General features: G+C 33.8%; 1 protein-coding gene across 5 annotated transcripts in view; it reads right to left on the bottom strand.

Annotated features, from left to right (window-relative positions):
- The window catches only part of LOC132742406 (SCO-spondin-like), a 42,655-nt gene extending 25,041 nt beyond the window's left edge, over positions 1-17,614 (bottom strand). For all 5 annotated transcript variants that reach the window (XM_060730823.1, XM_060730824.1, XM_060730822.1 and 2 more), the window contains exons 1-12: positions 16,851-17,614; positions 12,539-12,674; positions 12,019-12,198; positions 9,804-9,971; positions 9,195-9,356; positions 8,472-8,621; positions 6,560-6,730; positions 3,474-3,638; positions 1,992-2,156; positions 1,524-1,688; positions 1,057-1,221; positions 706-870 (exon numbers count right to left, since the gene is read on the bottom strand). In XM_060730823.1, the coding sequence (XP_060586806.1) occupies positions 706-870; positions 1,057-1,221; positions 1,524-1,688; positions 1,992-2,156; positions 3,474-3,638; positions 6,560-6,730; positions 8,472-8,621; positions 9,195-9,356; positions 9,804-9,971; positions 12,019-12,198; positions 12,539-12,674; positions 16,851-17,204 (2,146 nt within the window). In that variant the 5' untranslated portion in view covers positions 17,205-17,614. The remainder of the gene's footprint in view (positions 1-705; positions 871-1,056; positions 1,222-1,523; positions 1,689-1,991; positions 2,157-3,473; positions 3,639-6,559; positions 6,731-8,471; positions 8,622-9,194; positions 9,357-9,803; positions 9,972-12,018; positions 12,199-12,538; positions 12,675-16,850) is intronic.
- Between the last annotated feature and the right edge of the window lie 578 nt (positions 17,615-18,192).

Here is an 18,192-nt window from a genome sequence, read left to right as displayed (position 1 = left end):
TGATCATGAAAGCGATGTGAATAAACTATGCAGATTAAGATCACGTCTACAGATATTACACAAAAATATGCTGAAACAGAAAGAACTGTACGTGTACGTTTGAACACATTACACGATCACATTGTTCTTTCTGTTTCTTTCTCCTCCACCAATACATAGCGTGCAATATAGACATACGAGATGTATACACAGAGAAAGGTTATATTCCTTCATATCAAACTATTAGTATACACATATTATACACTTCTACACAGACACACAAAGCACATATTACTACAGTTAATGACTTATTAGAATAAGAAAAGTTCAAATAACACATCTACAAAAAGGTTAATACAATGTAGTATCAATTCTATTAAAATGTTAACATTTAAACAAATATCTAACAAACTTTAGGCGTGACCGAAGCAGGGTGCCACATTCGCCTATTTTATTTCAAGGCATATCTTACTTTGGTCAGCCATTTATTGAATTAAAACATTGTTAAACTGGTGTCATTATATATTGATGTTTATAATCAAAATAATTGAATAAATGATATTTTGTTGTGGGCATTTGGTTTAGTTTAACCCTTTAAAACAAAGGCTTGCTTAAAGTTAAAGTTAAAATTATATTAAGATTTTGACACCAGGATACATGTTTGGTCTATCTAGCGTGCTGTAAGCTCTACAAATACATGTGATTCTCTATATAACCAATATTTACCCGGACATTCATGTGTGTTACAGTCTTCGGTGTCGTCTGTTGATCCCTCGCAGTTTGCCCCGCCAAAATACGGACCAATGCATTTTCTTTGACGTAGCTTCCGCCCACCACCGCACGTGACGTTACATTCTTGCCATGGTTGCCACGAGTCCCAAATTCCATCGACTGAAACGTACAAGGTACGGCACATGTCCTAATTTGCATTTTGCAATTTGCATTAAATAATCAAATGCAGTATTCTTCGCATGCACTTGACACATATGTGTATCATGTGCTAAAAATCGTTTGTTTAAAGTTTGCGAAAATGAATGGCATTTATTTGCGAATATCAATAACAATAGCAAAGTTCACCTGGACATTCGGCTGTAACGCACACTTCCTTCTCCTGCAATGGTCCCGTGCAGTTAGCTCCACCAAAATATGGACCAAAGCACTCCCGGTTACGAAACCGGGTTCCATTTGCACACGTGACTGAACATTCGCTCCATTTTTCCCATTCCGAAAAGATGCCATCGACTGCAAAAGGAAATTATTATGTTTAAGTTCTTAGAAAGGAACACCCTATTGTAATTATAATTAATTTTCAGATGCACTGTTTACTTACTTTTAAATGAATGATATCTTTGTTGAAAGTGATATAAATAATTCATGGATACTTTTTTTCAAACAAATACACCTCCTGTTCGATTGGATCAATTTAAATGCGAAACAATACATATTTCGAGCTGTTCGCTTTTAAACTGATTTTCTATATTCTGCTAATATAATATAGTTGTCCTGTTTTATATATTTTAAGTCAAATTTGGAAAGTAACATACTTGGGCATTCGTGCTGGTTGCATGCCTCGGCTTGCTCGGCTGGACCGACACACATAGCTCCTCCAAACTCTGGTTCGACACACTCTCGCGTCCGGTTACGCAGACCACCGCCGCACGGTTCGCTGCAATTTCCCCAGTTCGTCCACATCTTCCAATCACCATCCACTGATTGATTTACATAAATGTATATTAATTTGTAAAATTGAAAAATTATTGTTATTATCATCATCATCATCATCATCATCATTATTGTTATTTTTATCATCATCATCTTCTTCTTCTTTTTCTTCTTCTTCTTCTTCTTTATTATCAATCTTATTGTTATTATTATTATTATTATTACTACTTCTACACAATTACTGTTTGACCATACATTTAATTTAAAGTACGAAATATAAACATTTTCAAATTCATTTCTATATTTTCGACGAATGATGGGTAAATGTTCATGGAGATTTAGTTTGTTACCTGGACAGGAAAAGGTGTTACACGCCTCTCTTTCGTCAGCACTACCTTGACAATCTAACCCGGCATGGAACGGACCGTGACATGTTCTAGATCTGTTTCTGTTGCCATAGCCACATGTATGTGAGCATTCTGTCCATGCGACCCATTCGTTCCATATTCCATTCACTGCGGAGGAAATAGAAATTTAAATTATTGTAAATAGCTTAATCTTGGTTTTTAAAGCGGCCGTACAAAATTCCAAATATTCACCATAATATTGAAGTACAGAAACGGCTATCTAATGGATTCAGCACGGTTTGTGACAGACAGAAAAGCATACAAACAGGCAGAGAGGAAATTGAAAATCATCTCCCTACCCAAACATTACTTTGTGAGGGTCGACAAAATAAACCAACAAATTCTCATCTAATTGTCACAAATTGAATATCTAGCACTCTGTTAAACATGATCAATTAAAATAAATTTCTTAGACTAAACGAATATTTTATCATTGGAATAGTAAAGAAATCACACTACTGAATATTTTTGATATTTTAATATTATGTTGAAATTTGAGATAGTGTTTCGGCAAGGTTAGTTTCTATACCCGAGCACCCCGGGGCATTTTATATCTGTGCCATGTAGTCACTAAAACTTGGGACGTAATGTCCCAGACTGAACCATAAGTTGAATAAGGCACATTATACATGTAATAATAGCCGTAACGTTATTCACCTCTTATTTTAGATAAGAAAATAATTGAGCCGCGTAACGACAAAACCAACATAATGGGTTTGCGACAAGCATGGATCCAGACCAGCCTGCGCATCCGCGCTGTCTGATCAGGATCCATGCTGTTCGCTTACCAACCCTATTTCAAGTACAGAAACTGATAGCGAACAGCATTGATCCTGATCAGACTGTGTGGATGCGCAGGCTGGTCTGGGTCCATGCTGGTCGCAAACCCATTATGTTGGTTTTGTCGTGACACGGCTCAAATATAGACTGAATATATATTATGCTAAAATTTAATATCTGAAAATACTGATATTTTCTTATAGTTTCTTTATAAATGTGGTTGCTTCTTAAATGTAAAATAAACATCTTTTGAGTACACACACATATGTTAAGTTTTAAACACTATAGTATACACATTAAAGGTAAACACAGTATGAATACAGTGTCATTAAAAACTGGCAGGTTTTTGACAAGACTCATATAGATTAATCAGGTATAGGAAACGCATCTTTCCAAACATAGCTTTGCATTCTCTTACTCAAATTAGACATATTCAGTAACAATTCCCTTTATTTTAATGAATTTCTGCAATCAAAGTGTTTTACATAAAGATGAGCAGAGTATATCTTGAAGTTTTTATGAAAGAACAATAACTTTACATATAAAGATCTGTAAAATAAATCAAACACACAAATAACATTTGTTATAAAATTAATATTTCAAAATTTAAATGAAATAGGTGTTTTTTACTTAGTCACTACATACCTGGGCACATTTTTGGGAAGCAAGCCTCTACATCTTTGCTTTCTCCTGGACATTCAGCGCCGTTGTAAAATGGGCCAGTGCAATTCCGTGTTCTAAACCGGGTACCATTTTCACATGTGACGTCACATTCGCTCCATGGTGACCACGTGGCCCAAACTCCATCGACTATAACCAATCATTACCAGAAACATTTGAAACCAAGTGCCCGGAATCCTTGGTATGACGCGACTATATTTCAAAATTTAGTTCTCTTGTCCGCATTTTTTGTGCAACTAGAACTGGTCAGTCAAATGCTACACACTTATTTTTCAACTAGCTCTATGCGTAATGGTGAAACAACAAATCTAATTAACTGTGTGACACATTTATAAAATACGTGCTTGATTTTAAACATATATATCTAGAATAGGACAAACACATTGCTTTTTCTTATGCAAATATTTCACAATACAAATTGTGATAATTTACAATTTCACAAAACGCCACTTCTATGTTAAAATTGTTTCCATAGAAACCTAAGGTGCATTCTACACGAAACATATCTGATCGCCCGTGCATTCAGGCAAACAAGGGTGCATAGTTCTATAGCATGGCACATATGACAATACAATTTTGTACCAGGACAATCTATTGGCACCACACAAATGTCATGTGAGACGTTGGTACCAACACATGGCACCGTATCAGCACATGGACGATATCGTAAACGTTCCCCTTCACCGCAAGTGACGTCACATCCGCTCCACTCTCCCCATTCTCCCCATGTGCCGTTTCCTAGCAACGAAATATAGCAATATATTGAAACCATCCTTCAATAGAGAAAAGTATTTTATGGTCTCTACGAACGCATTCCGCAGTCAAAGCAAACCTAGCTATCACAAAATTTTGCCAGTGACGGTGCCTAATACAACAAAAACATTTCCATATTTAAAAACTCTATTTTGTCCATAAATCCCTTTAAGTTTTATCAAGCAAAAGCATTCACACGTGCAAATATACAATAAGAATATTTACTTATTCTCTATTTTCATTCATGAAGGATGGTTTAATATATTAATAAACTTCGTTACCTTTTTTCGTTATTTTTTGCCAGGCAAACCAAGTTTGAACGTTGTAACTTATGATAAGTACTCATTTGTGTAAATCCATAAATATCCAAAAATATATTCAAAAATAAATATAAGCATTTGAATAAAGAATTTGAATATTCATTTGATGTGATCACGTGACATGCGACAACAAAGTGCTCAGTTAATTGAGATTTTATTAATATAATATAAAACCAGTGACATAACAGTGTGAAATTATAAAATATACCACACGTAAAAGCTGGTACCCAGTGCCAGTCTATCAATCAGGGACTGGAACCAGTCTCGACAACAAAAAATAATTGATCTTGATAACAAAAAAAAGATGCAAAGAAGAAACACGTGCATTAATAATGATGTGATATCAATGTTAATTTAGAAAAGTGCACATAAACCACTTTTAACAAGGAAACCCTTCTAGAATCAAAAATTAAATTTTCTTTTGTTTTTCCCCAGAAATATTTTGTCCGACAAAATTAGATTAACAGTATAATCACTTTTATCGCAAACTGAGAATTAGTTAAGATAAAACAGTGCAGTATCTCTAGACGCTTGCAGAAATCATAATAAAAAAACAAACATCACTTATTTCGCCAATTCTTACATTTATCATTCATGATCGTATAGAACTTGTTTTGAAGAGATAAAATAGACGTCTTAAAGTGCATTCCGGTGAGTGAAAAGTCGAATTTAACATTTAATCATTCAAGCGCCTTGTCCGGTATGTACCGGAATTCGGTATTTAGTGTGGTGCTCCAACACCTTATTTTAGTCTCACTCAAAATTAAAACGTCTTTATGACATCATTCTGCAGACATTATGTGCATCTTTCCAAAGTAGGACCAATGTTGCTATACATGAATCGAGCAGAAAATTCAAACGATAATTAAAAAATAGGTTAATAAATCACGTGGTTTTGTTGGTTTGACAATACTGGTGAATATGAAGAAAATCTGGCATGAAAACACAGAAACGTTAGTTAAAAATACATAGGCTTGAACGCATGTTAGTAATTAAGTAGGTAACGTGCATATGCTTGTACATGTAGTTGAAGAGGTCTGTAAACCGTGCACTGTTTTATGGAAAATGTGGTCAGTCTTTCATGCAAATGTTATAATAGCAAAACGATTTGTTGTGTTGAACAAAACATGTTGAAGTGATGGTGTACACGAAAAACCCGTGAACAAAATGTCAACGCATAGAGCTCGAAGCTGTGTAATATAAAATAGTTCATATAAAATAGTTCATGTAAAGTAGTCCGTATAAAATAATTCATATAAAAATAGTTCCAGTTTTATATGGTTTATGTAATTATTTACTTGGGTAAAAATACATATTTGCATGGTAACATAGAATTACTTAATAATTAACAATATTCAGCAAATAAGTAAGTCTAGTGCCGGATATTTAATACAGCGAAATGAACAAAGGCACTTTAAACTTTCTTGTATCATAGTTTGGGGACCTTTCTGTTGAAAAAGTGTCAGAGTTAAATCGTATACATATACATGCACAGTGCGGTAACTGGAGTGCAGGTATCAGTTACCCGCACTCCAGATCATGCCCGTTGATTGGCTCATTTTTGCTGGGGTTTACATATTGTGACGGCAGAGAAAGGGAAAGCGGAAGAAATATCATATTCAGATGCTCGATCATTGGTTACTTTTTCCCGGGGTTTAAAATTGTGACAACAGGGAACGTGTTTTTATGTTTGACTATGATACAAAAGAGAAAGAACACCAAAACACTCGGCAATCTGATTTATACTCGGGGGCTACGCCCCCTCGTACAAATAAAATAGCCTCGTGTTTCGGTGCTCTTTCTATTACTTATTCCCTTTGAGGGATCCATCACGCATAAATGAAATTATGAGACACCTTCTGCTTACAATAGTATCATTAACATAATTTATTCAGATTTGAATTAATAACTGTACTGACACGAAGATGGCGATTTCTAAATTTTTGAAATTCAAAATTAAATGTAAATGCAACTTACTTGGACACATGACTTTGGTACAAGGCTTAAACTCGGTATCTTCACCTGGACATTCTGTTCCGCCGTAATTTGGTGGTGGATGATTACAATCACGTGTCCGTGTACGCGTTCCATTTTCACACGTGACAGAACACTCGCCCCATCCGCTCCATAAACTCCAGCCCCCTCGAACTATAAAAAAAATCATTGACCTTGAAACTACATATATGTTTATATTCATATATTTTTTTCTGGTGAATGAATAATCAGTACTTAACATAAGAAACAGCTTAATTACACTTTTTCGGTCGTTTCTTCACGTATATGAGTTTGCAGCTTCACTTGTTGGGCCACTGACCATCCACACCAAGCTGGATAACTTCCTCACATGAAAATAATATTTAATCCCTGGCAGAATTAGAAGACACAGCACTGTGAGGTAAGTGAATCGCTATTAATTGTGAAAATTGATGAATATTGTATAAATGGTATTTAATATATAAAAGGAACGTTTGTCAAAAAAGTTATAGGACAAAATCTTAATGGAATAGTTGTTATTGTTTTATGATGTTTTTTGTTTGTGTTTCTATATATTGTTTAGAAGGCCGCATTTAAAATTAAGATACATGTGCATTTTAAAATTATATTTTATACATGTACATATTTAAATTATATTATACATGCACATATCTTATTTTATTTACCATTGTATAAGTTATGAGAGAAGGGTTTTATGCAAATATATGTTATATAATCTCAAAGAAAATTAGTTGATACTTTCGTACTTTTCATTTCAGTTATATAATTCAGGAAAATATTTTAATGATGTGATATTTATTCTGTAAGGCAGTTTTAACATATAAATTTTACCATTAACCTGTTGGAACCATAGGTGGTTGCAATGTGCCTAGCTAGTCCAAATAATTGTACTGCGATATTGCGACCCTCCACCTACCCCATTTTTAATACAGAAGCCCTTAAACTTTTAATGGACCGGTCCACATTCAAAACATGACGAGTCCATTACAAATTAAGCATGTTATGGGGCTAAAGAACGCGCAGAACATCTTAAAACAGATCAAATCTGTAATTCATTGGTAGCAATAAGGGAGGTCTAAATTAACGGATAAAGTCAATATAACACAATAAAACATGGGGGAATTCTAATATCTTAGCTTGGTCATTAATTATTCATTTCTAATTAATACTTGGCGTATACAGATGTTTATTTTCACAGGTAAATGCTCTCTGGCCTTTTTGACTAATAAACATGTACATAAGTTGCATTATAATACAAAGGATAGTTGTTTATAGAATATCTTGTACAGATCAGTATTCTATTTCTTATTCATTTGGGATTTTAGAAATACGTTGTACATGAATATGTCGGCTTAAAAGTTGTTTTTTTTTCGGAAAATTGTTCCCCATATATAAACCATCCCTGGATTGACAAATAAACAGCCAACTTATCAATCACAGGTAAATGGGAATGTATGCGCATTTTTCATTAAAGGAACTCCACTGAGGTTCAAATGTCTAAAAACATAAAAATTTGAATTTCTTACATAGATCAGTTGGGACACTTAAAACAGAAAGATATACAAACATAATTAAGAAATATATTCAGAAATGAATTGAAAATCATACTTCTGTGCTATTCTTAGCTCGGTTTGAGTGAAAAGCGTTGCAACGCTTTTCAATTTTGGGTCATTCTTCACAATTAGAATTATGTCTTAAACCTCAGTGGAATCTCTTTAAAATTTATATAATGATAAACAAATCTATAAAATATGCATATAACTCCGATAACATACATGTTTTGTTAGAATCGGACTCAAATGAAAGTTGTCAAAGGTAAAAAGGATCTTTTTCATGTTTACGAAATAAGCATACTTGTATAAAATCTTAAAACATCCTGTTTAACATGACCTACCTCTACACTGAATACCAGCAAGTCTGCTACATTGAAGCACGTGCTCACGAGGGCACTGTTGAATGGTTTTCTCTCCGCCCTCACAGTGTAGTTTATAAATAGGACTGCCGTAAGTTGACGATGAGATGTCGTAATTGTTGTTTACAGCATCTGTATTGTAAATAAATTATTCCATTTAAAATGGAGGAGAGCCTAGTGGCTAATCTAACTGTCGCTCAGTCAAGGGATAAAGTGTTGAAACACTTCTAGAATAACGGCCACGTTCTTTCATTAGACGCTGAATACTTGTTAGTAAAAAAAGACCCTCCGGATAAGAATTTTTAAAAAAACATTCAATCTTCATCCTACCGGAGATGGAATACTTCATTTTATTGCAAATCAAACAATATTTCAAAAGTTATATATGTAAATGGCTACATATAACATTGTGCATAAAATAAAATATACAATTCTATTAATTCTTTAATTAGTTTCTGATTGAAAGGCGTAAGTTATCAAGTAAGAGCTAGCCTCAGTTCAAACAAAGGACACAGCTTAAGCTAGGAGCCATGTTGCATTCAAATTAAAACGTGTATTCCAAAAGGAAATCAGCGTAACGTAAAAATGTATTAAACAATATTATTAGCTTAACAAAGTGAATAAAGATGACAAATGAAATATTTATAGCTTTAACTTATTGCTTTTATGTGACAATGGAATCACAAAAAGGACAACTGGAATTACCTTTATACGCCCCTTGGAACCCTATCTGTTTGCACGCGACATCAATTTCGGTAAAGTTCCAATTATCGTCTGCGCAAATTGACATTCCATAGGCGTCAAGGTCGTTGGAGATTTGTATCCTGCCATCACCGTGCTTCAGTGTGTTGTTGATCGTCAACATTCCTTTAACATAAGAAAAAAATGTTTGGTTCCAAACTTTATTAGTAAATTCTAATCTTACGGCAGAAATTAGACAATTCCATGAAAATAATTTTAGAGGGAATTGTATATGGTATTTTACGTAACATTATCTGTGAATGAATGAAATAATTACATATTTTACAGGGTTTGGTTGTATTTTTATGATATACAAAATAATGTATGATTAAATATAGCATTTTTATGCTCTTAACTTTTGATACAAGAAAAAATTCTTGCTTAGAAAAAAGAAGAAGTTTATTCCGAACGTCTTTTTAGGACCAACTTGTTACCGTTGTTATTTTAAATCAGTGTCATTACAAACGTAAAGGTATAACGCTGTAGGATTGATTTATGAACAAAAATATGTTACTGTTTGTCTATTACATTTATGACAAGAAATATTTGAGGAAAACACTTTGAAAAACTAACCTCTACAGTTGATTCCTTTACACGGAGCTGTTTCTGTTGTGAAGCCAAGGCAGAATCTGTCTCTGCCAGGTACGCCCCCGTTCGAGCAGTTTCGGTACCTCTGCATAGTGCCTTGACCGCACGTGTTGGATGTGCTGCACGGGCCCCATTCAGACCATCCAAGCCAGCCTAAAAATGCGGATTTTAGTATTTCATATGAAGTACTATTTTTGTTTTGTAAATTTGAGGTGCATAGCAATGCTCAACGTAGACATTGTGGGTATAGTTGCTTTGATAATGTGTGACGTTCAGCGGAAATAACTTTAAAACACATGGTTATTGTAAAGGCCCAAAATCAACATAAAAATACCTTAACCTTTTCCCTTATATAAGCGTGTTTCGACGGCTTTTTGCCCCCCCCCCCTTTTTGAGGCCTCAAACAGTGAAAAAAATGTCCTATTTAGACCCCAAACACTGTTTTTCGTTTGAGAAATGTTGTTAAAAAAAGTGACCATTTTTTCGGCGCCGTCCCCCATCCAAATAATACATCAGGGGGTTGCCAGAAGGGGATGTGCCCCCTTCTGTTTGGGGGTTTGAAGGGGGGCGGAGTCCCCCTCATCGCCAAGAAAATTTTGGACTTGTGAGAGGCTTAAAATGACCCCAGGTTGATCATAAAGTAACGTGTAACCAACGCTGAAAAGCCTTTGACTCTATCTCAAATCATTGAGAAGTTGCAGCACTTTGAAATAAATTTTGATGGAAAAAATCGAGGCAAAATAGTGATTTTTGGCAATTTTGAGATGTCCCCTCGTTGCCATGGTAACAGGAAATTTAAGACTGAGCATGTCGTTACAAAGGCAATGGTCCAGTCAACATTTGTGCCAAGTTTGATTAGTATTGAAGCATTTTTCATAGTTTCATAGCAGTTTGAGCTTGTAAGAGGAGGCTTTTCAGTTAAAATGGCCATTTTTCACGATATGCTCATGGGGGAAAGGGTTAATATCCATTACCAAGTATTTTTTGGTGTATCTCATTTGAACCACAAATAATGATGTTTAAGTGTATAATGCTATATGTTTACTGCAAAAAGTTAAGTTTGAATTTTTTAAGAGAATACTTCCAAGATGTTTGTACGAAAGACATATCGTAGCTGAATAATATTTTGCTCCGGAACATTTTATTCTTTTTACGTACAATATTCATATGTGTAAAATCACAGAGACATTCTACGTGACAACTCTTTCGAGAATCGATCATAAGATTATGGAAACAATATAATTTTACTGTTGATTTATCTGAAAAAAATTTACATAAAAATTCAGATATATAGAGGATATTTGTTTTAGTTCAGTGTAAGATCGGAATATATTTCACCGAGTGAGCACCAAAAGGTATATTTCACGAGTGGCGCAGCCACGAGTGAAATATGAACCTTTGGTGTTCACAAGGTGAAATATATTTTGATCTTACACTAAACTAAACAAATTTTCTTTTTATTATATGCAAAGAAACGTTTTAAAAAGACATTTAACCTAATGCTGAATGAAAAGCGCGCCAAATAATAATACAACAAGACGTCATTTACGACGTCACGTCATTAAAATGGTACCCAGTTTTGTGCACGCTGGTATTTCACTGAAACAACGTAAGGGGCTTAAATTCAAAACAGTGAAATTATCAAAGTGGTAATTTCACTGTTTCAAGCAGTGAAATTACCAGTTTTTATATCACTGATATATTTCTATAAACCACCGAAAAGCATGTAATAAAGCTTTTTATTACATGCTTTTCAGTTGTTTATAGAAATTTATCAGTGAAATATAAAACTAATAGTTCACTGTTTGAAACAGTGAAATTATCAATTTGATATTTTACTGTTTCGAATATAAGCCCGTCAGTGAAATACCAGCGTGCATAGTACTGTAAAACCAACTTAATGACGTGACTTCGTAAATGACGCCATTTTGTATTATTATTTGGCACGATTTTCATTAAGTATTAGGTTAAAATGTCTTTTTAAACGTTTCTTTGCATAAAATAAAAAAAAATGTTTAGTTTATTGTAAGATCGAATTTATTATATTTAACCTCATGAGCACACAAAGTTCATATATCACTCGTGGCTGCACCACTCGTGAAATATATTATTGGTGCTCACTATGTGAAATATATTCCAATCTTACACTGAACTAAACAAATACCTTCTATATACACTTTAATATAAAGTAATAACTTACGTGGACAAGATTGCAGTGTACATGCCTGATATTCTACATCCCGACCATAGCAATGTGACGACGATTTCGTTTCGCCGGTTTCAACGTCCATGCAACGGCGGCGACGGGTTGTCCATCCAGTCTCGCACGTGACAGAGCACGGACCCCAGTCTTCCCAATCGTCCCATTCGATACTGTTCACTGATTAAAACATGAAATAATCTAGACTTGGATTCAAATATTTCTTAGTATACACGAATTATTAACTTAACTGCATTTTTACTATTCCATTATAAGCTTATTCTATGTTAATTTCTACAATATCTAAAATTTTTAACCAAATTTCAAAATAATAACAAAATATCATTCACTCGGTGGCATGGATTTAGATGGACCTTTCAACGCTCAAAAATATATAAAATCATCACACTGTCTATTGGCAAAATTCGAACATACGTTTCACTCAGCAGGCCCTAAATTTCTGACAAAGAATAAGAAATACACATGTATAACAGATTGTAAAAGGATATATTTAACCTACTTGGCGTCTCACAATCTTGTCCCATCCACTCCTCCGTACATATACAATAATATGTGCGTTCCATTTTCGAGTTTACCGTATCTAAGCAACGGCCGCCATTTTCACAAGGGTCCGTTGCGCATGGGCCAAGTGCTTCCTGTAAAAGATATTAAACTAATGTGTTACTTACATTGATATCTTTGCACCCACGGTACTTGCACGTCGTTGAGAGGCACATGGCATCGGCAGAAGATTTGGAAAACTCGGGATTACTGGTGACTTTGCGTTGCGCCGTATTAACGGGACGAAGGACCCTCATTAGACTATAGACTATAGATTGCAAATCGATCGTGCTAACAACATTACAAAAACATAATGAAAATTGGTGTATTGGTATTCAGAAATATGTTTTAAAAACAAAATACACGATACATTTAAAGTGAATTTACGGAATCAAAAATTAATACGTAGGCCTCAAAAAGTTCGGCAATGTTAACAACACTATGAGTGATATAGTCTTAGTGATATAGATTTTATTTCACGAAATTAAAATCCAGACTTTCATTTATTAGCATAAACTATTTGATAGAAAACATCTCAAATAACAAAAGAAAATATTGAAAAAATATAATATCACCATATTTCAACTGCATGACTAATGTAGTTGGGGCTTTTTTGCATATTTTGACCTCTTTTTTGGTAATTTATGTGGATTGTAAATTCAACGTGTAAATTATTTGTTCACTTCACAATATTTTATTTTAAAATACATTTTCAAACTGTTATGAAAATAAGCATGGATCTTGAAGCATGCTGCTTTAACGATATCATTACATTATGTTTAATGATGTTATGTCATTGAAAACTTTTTTCCTTAATTTTTATATACAGTAGGACGGGACTTTTTGAACAGAACAGAACATACTCTATATTTGGCAGACACAGATTACAAAATATTAAATTCTGCAATAACATGTGTGCAAATTTATAAACAAGAGTATCAGTAGTGGGAATGGTCAAAACATAACTAAGAAAAGAATATACATACAAACAAAGTAATTATACAATAATAATTGCTTATGGGTATTGTTATGACTAAATCTAAGCTGATCTTATTATCAAAAATAGTGTTTCAATTTCTTTGTTTTTTGTATGAATGGTAAATTATTTTCTTTTACCAATGTGATTCGATTGAAATGAAAGTTGTTACTGGATAGACGTGAAAATATAATTAAGACTGGTAGGTCTAGTATTAAAGAAAAACGGAAACTAAAATAGAAAGAAAAAGGAAAATATAATAAAGTATATGCGTGGTATTAAATTGACATTTCAATCGTCATATAAGCATTACAAAAGTATTGGACTGATTTCAGTTATAACAAAGTATAAATTATAAGTGGACAACAATAAAAAAGTTAGGAAATAAAAAAGAAGAAATTCCACGAAAGCTTGAAAACCCTCAATGAATAAGTGTTTGTACTTAAACAACTTTAAGCGTCTTGCGCACACACCAGTTACATAGAACTATATTCTCTTACATATGAGCCGCGTCATGACAAAACCAACATAATGGGTTTGCGACCAGCATGGATACAGACCAGCCTGCGCATCCGCGCAGTCTGATCAGGATCCATGCTGTTCGCTATCAGTTTCTCTACCTGTAATAGAGTTGGTAAGCGAACAGCATGGATCCTGATCAGACTGCGCGGATGCGCAGGCTGGTCTGGATCCATGCTGGTCGCAAACCCACTATGTTGGTTTTGTCGTGACGTGGCTCATATATACATGATATGTATTTTGAGTGTCCATTAAATTAAACAATGATGTTCACGTGATGTGATATCTTCCTTATTCTGTTTACATTAAAGTTTCTATCAAATTTAAAGGGACTCCACTGAGGTTTTTTAACATGACGGGACTGGAAATAATTTTTTGGGATTATAACTCCATCTGATGTAGACCTATACTAATAACCTATGTACAAAATTTCAGATCATTAGCTCGCTCTGTTTTCCAGAATAATTATTAAAATAGTGAAAAATGATCCAAAATTGAAAAGCGTTTAAACGCTTTTCAGTCAAATCGAACTGTGAATAGCACAAACATATGATTTTCAATGTATTTCTTAATTATAATTTATTTATATTTCTGTTTTAAGTGCTCATGCTAATCTATGTGAAAAATTAAATTTTTATGTTTTTAGGCTTATAAACCTCAGTGGAGTTCCTTTAAAGTAATTTATATAAGCCGCGACATATTACAATACATGAAGGGAAATACTTGGTAAAACATCTTGACACTGGAATTTGGAAAAAAAACAAAAACAATCAAACAATAAGAATAAATGTGACTCTAGTTTAATTATTTAAGTAAGTGGGCCATAAAAGTGTTTCCTGTTGCAAGGAGAATAATTCAAGTGCCGTTTGAATATATGAAATTAGATTTGTCAATAATTTTCCTTGAAGTTCTCTTTTTTGTGGTATTTGAGCGGGAGTTTTGTCATGGGTTTAAAGCTGCACGCCTCCAGATGAGCCAAAATATTTCAAGAAAATCAATATTGAGAAAATTGTACTAATATTTTAAGAAATTTGTAAAAACATTCAAGATTGAAATTATATTTTACATGTTATGTGCGGTTTAAGACTGATTTTGCAGTATTTTATCACCATATTTCTACTGCGTTACTAACGCAAATAGGGCTGTATTTGCATGTGTTGACCTTTTGTAACTTTCTTGGATTGTACGTGCTGATTGCTATATGTAAATTACTTTATTTGTTCACCTCACAATACTTTTCTTTTAAATACATTTCCAAAATTTTCATGGAAATTGACATGAATCTGGAGGCGTGCTGCTTTAAGGTTACCAGAACAAGTTTATCAGCGCAGTTTTTACTTAATCTTTATGCTATGAATATGTTATTTTACCAACATCTTAAAACTGAAGAATTCCGTCATCATTGCGGTGAAAAAAAGTATTACTTTAGTGCAGTAACAAATTGTTGTTTCATTTCTCCTTGCGTATTACGAATGCGCGCTCTGTTTAAAAACTGCACATTGATGATCGGAAATATTATTAAATACAAGTCACTTCCTTATATAAGAGAAACTATAAATTAGATAAATAATACATTTCAACAAAAGTTCACCAGGCAATTTGCTACAGCCAAATATTTGTTTTTTTGTGAGGTTTCACATCACACCAACACAATACAGGATATATGGAGACTTTCAAGCTTTACTGGTGCATTAATATACAGACACTTCTTCTCTTGATTGTTTTCTATTATTTTTATATTCAATTTATTTGCAAAGGAAGTTTATTGTTCTTATTTTCTAACAAGATCAGACGTGGACGACATACTTGCAAATAATAATTTATTTCAGGAAACAATTGTCAAGTTTGTCAAGATCTATAATACATATAGATAAGTTACGAAGAAAATACATTGACTAGGTCGAAAATAACTTGATTATATCTGCCGATAAAAGGCGTTAAACCTGTGTAATAATTCTGTACCATGTATGAAAAAATTCACATTTACAGGCGTTACCGCGAAGCACAATTCACGTACATTACGGCGTTACCTCATAAAAACGGCTTGAATCTCATTTTATCAGCTTATTTCAATTTTCTTTATCACCAAAAGTTTAGTAAATGTCACTTGCCTACCGAAAATCGAAATTATACGGTAAAATATGCATTGTTGTACTTATAAAGAGTCGCTCAAAACGGTGGTCAAGCCATCCTTTTCACGAATAATCTTGAAAAGTTAAGAATTTCGTGGAAATAATCTTGATGAGGGATAAAGAGTAATGTCTTCGCAGCCGTATGCGGCTATTCCTATTCTTCAGTTCGGTTATGGCCAGTTTACTTACCGCGTTGGAAATCCTGTCAGGTATCCGCCATTAATTGAACAATTCTGCGTTACTTATTGCACGAATCGTGCGTTATTTTCACATTCCGGCGTTACTGGATATACACAGTGTACAATGTATACAGTATGCATGAGAAGTATTAACGAGGATATAATATGCCCAAGTAAATTTAATTGTGTTTAGAGCACTACTTTATACAAAAATGTAGTTACTATATTTAGAATTAGAGCATGAGAAAAATATCTTGTAAAATAACAACTGTAAACAACTTCGATTTGACGAAATAAATCTATTTTCTCATAAACTTATTCTTATTTTCTTATGCGAGAAAAAAATCTTGAAAGAAAAGAAAAAACAACATTATTTTGAGAAAGACTTTCATTAAATCGAATTTCGCATTTATGATAAACGCATTTAAACAATTAAACTATGAATTGTTTATGATGAAATTTTACCTTTTCTATAGAAAAAGCATCACGATGGTGGTACCCGATCCCCGTACTATTTCCCTCCGTCACCAAACTCTGGCTGAATTCAAAATGATCACCATCGTTTAGCTGACACACGAGGAGCTCATGCTCGTAGTTGAACGACTTACAACGGGTCGACTTTAAGCACTCAAATGCACAATGAATCACCTGCTTTTTTGTTGAAAATTCGTCAAAAACATGTCCAACTAAACGTTGCCCGGGAAACGACAGAGTAACGTTACGCGTAAATTCGTAAATCTGAAGATCCGTGCTAGCTCTTGTCAAACACACAAGAGTCATACATGACAAAAATTTCAAAATATTAACAACAGTTTTCATTTTCAATATGTCTTAAGTGAAATCCGAATTGTAACTAACTAATGTGAAAAAAAGTAAATAGAAGAAGATAACGGTATGGTAATAAATCACAGATTAAGTCATGTTTCCACGGTTAATTTATCACTACTAAAGAATAGATTTTCTTTTATCCGAAATTTATGCGCAAATGTAATCAAAGGTAACCTCATTAATATTTCATGTCGTCGGAAAGTTAATTAGTAAGTGGACCAAGTTTTAGTCGATCAATGGCGAGATTTCGGGTAGCTTAATTGATTTCCGATTGTCTTATGTTATATTCTCTTTCTTAAATATCCCCTAAGGAATTATCGACAATAAAGACCTTGCTCTACAGATAAATAAATATACCTGATTAAAGTAATGTTCGGGATGTTAGTCAGACAGCTAGAACACCCGGAACACTTTTTTGCCTAGTACGGTTGTTCTGTTTGCCTAGTGCGGTTGTTCTGCTTGCCTGGTACGGTTGTTCTGTTTGCTCCGACTGAGCCGGCTATCAAAAGATAATACAGTAAAATCTGATCAAATGAAATAGCCGGAGATAGTTTGTTGAATTAATATTAAATTATATAAAAAGATAAACCAATGGTCTTTTGTACAGGTTTGACTGTATTACCTCTGGCTAGCCTGGAAGCGAATTCCAGCCTAGGCGGAACAACCATAACAACAGGATAAGGCAAAAATTGTTCCGGTTGCTCCGGCTATCAGGCTAACTTCACGAACTCATTACATTCACCGGTTGTCTTTTCATATTTTGTCTTTTAGTTTTGACTAAATGTATTTAAAACTAAAATATTACGAAAAGAAGAAATAATTGCAATCGCACTTTCAATTCATGCATATTACAAAAAAAATCGCACACGACATGTAATCATGAATCATTTTACTTTTAGATAATATCTTATACATTTAATTTCTATGCGGGTTTTATTTATAAAAATAATTCAGGTTCGATATCAGCCGGAAAAATGCC

Source organism: Ruditapes philippinarum, unplaced genomic scaffold (genome assembly GCF_026571515.1).
Source record: "Ruditapes philippinarum isolate M1 unplaced genomic scaffold, ASM2657151v2 ctg6445_1_1_1_1, whole genome shotgun sequence".
Lineage (NCBI taxonomy): Eukaryota > Metazoa > Mollusca > Bivalvia > Venerida > Veneridae > Ruditapes > Ruditapes philippinarum.
This window is presented reverse-complemented; position numbering and strand designations above follow the sequence as displayed.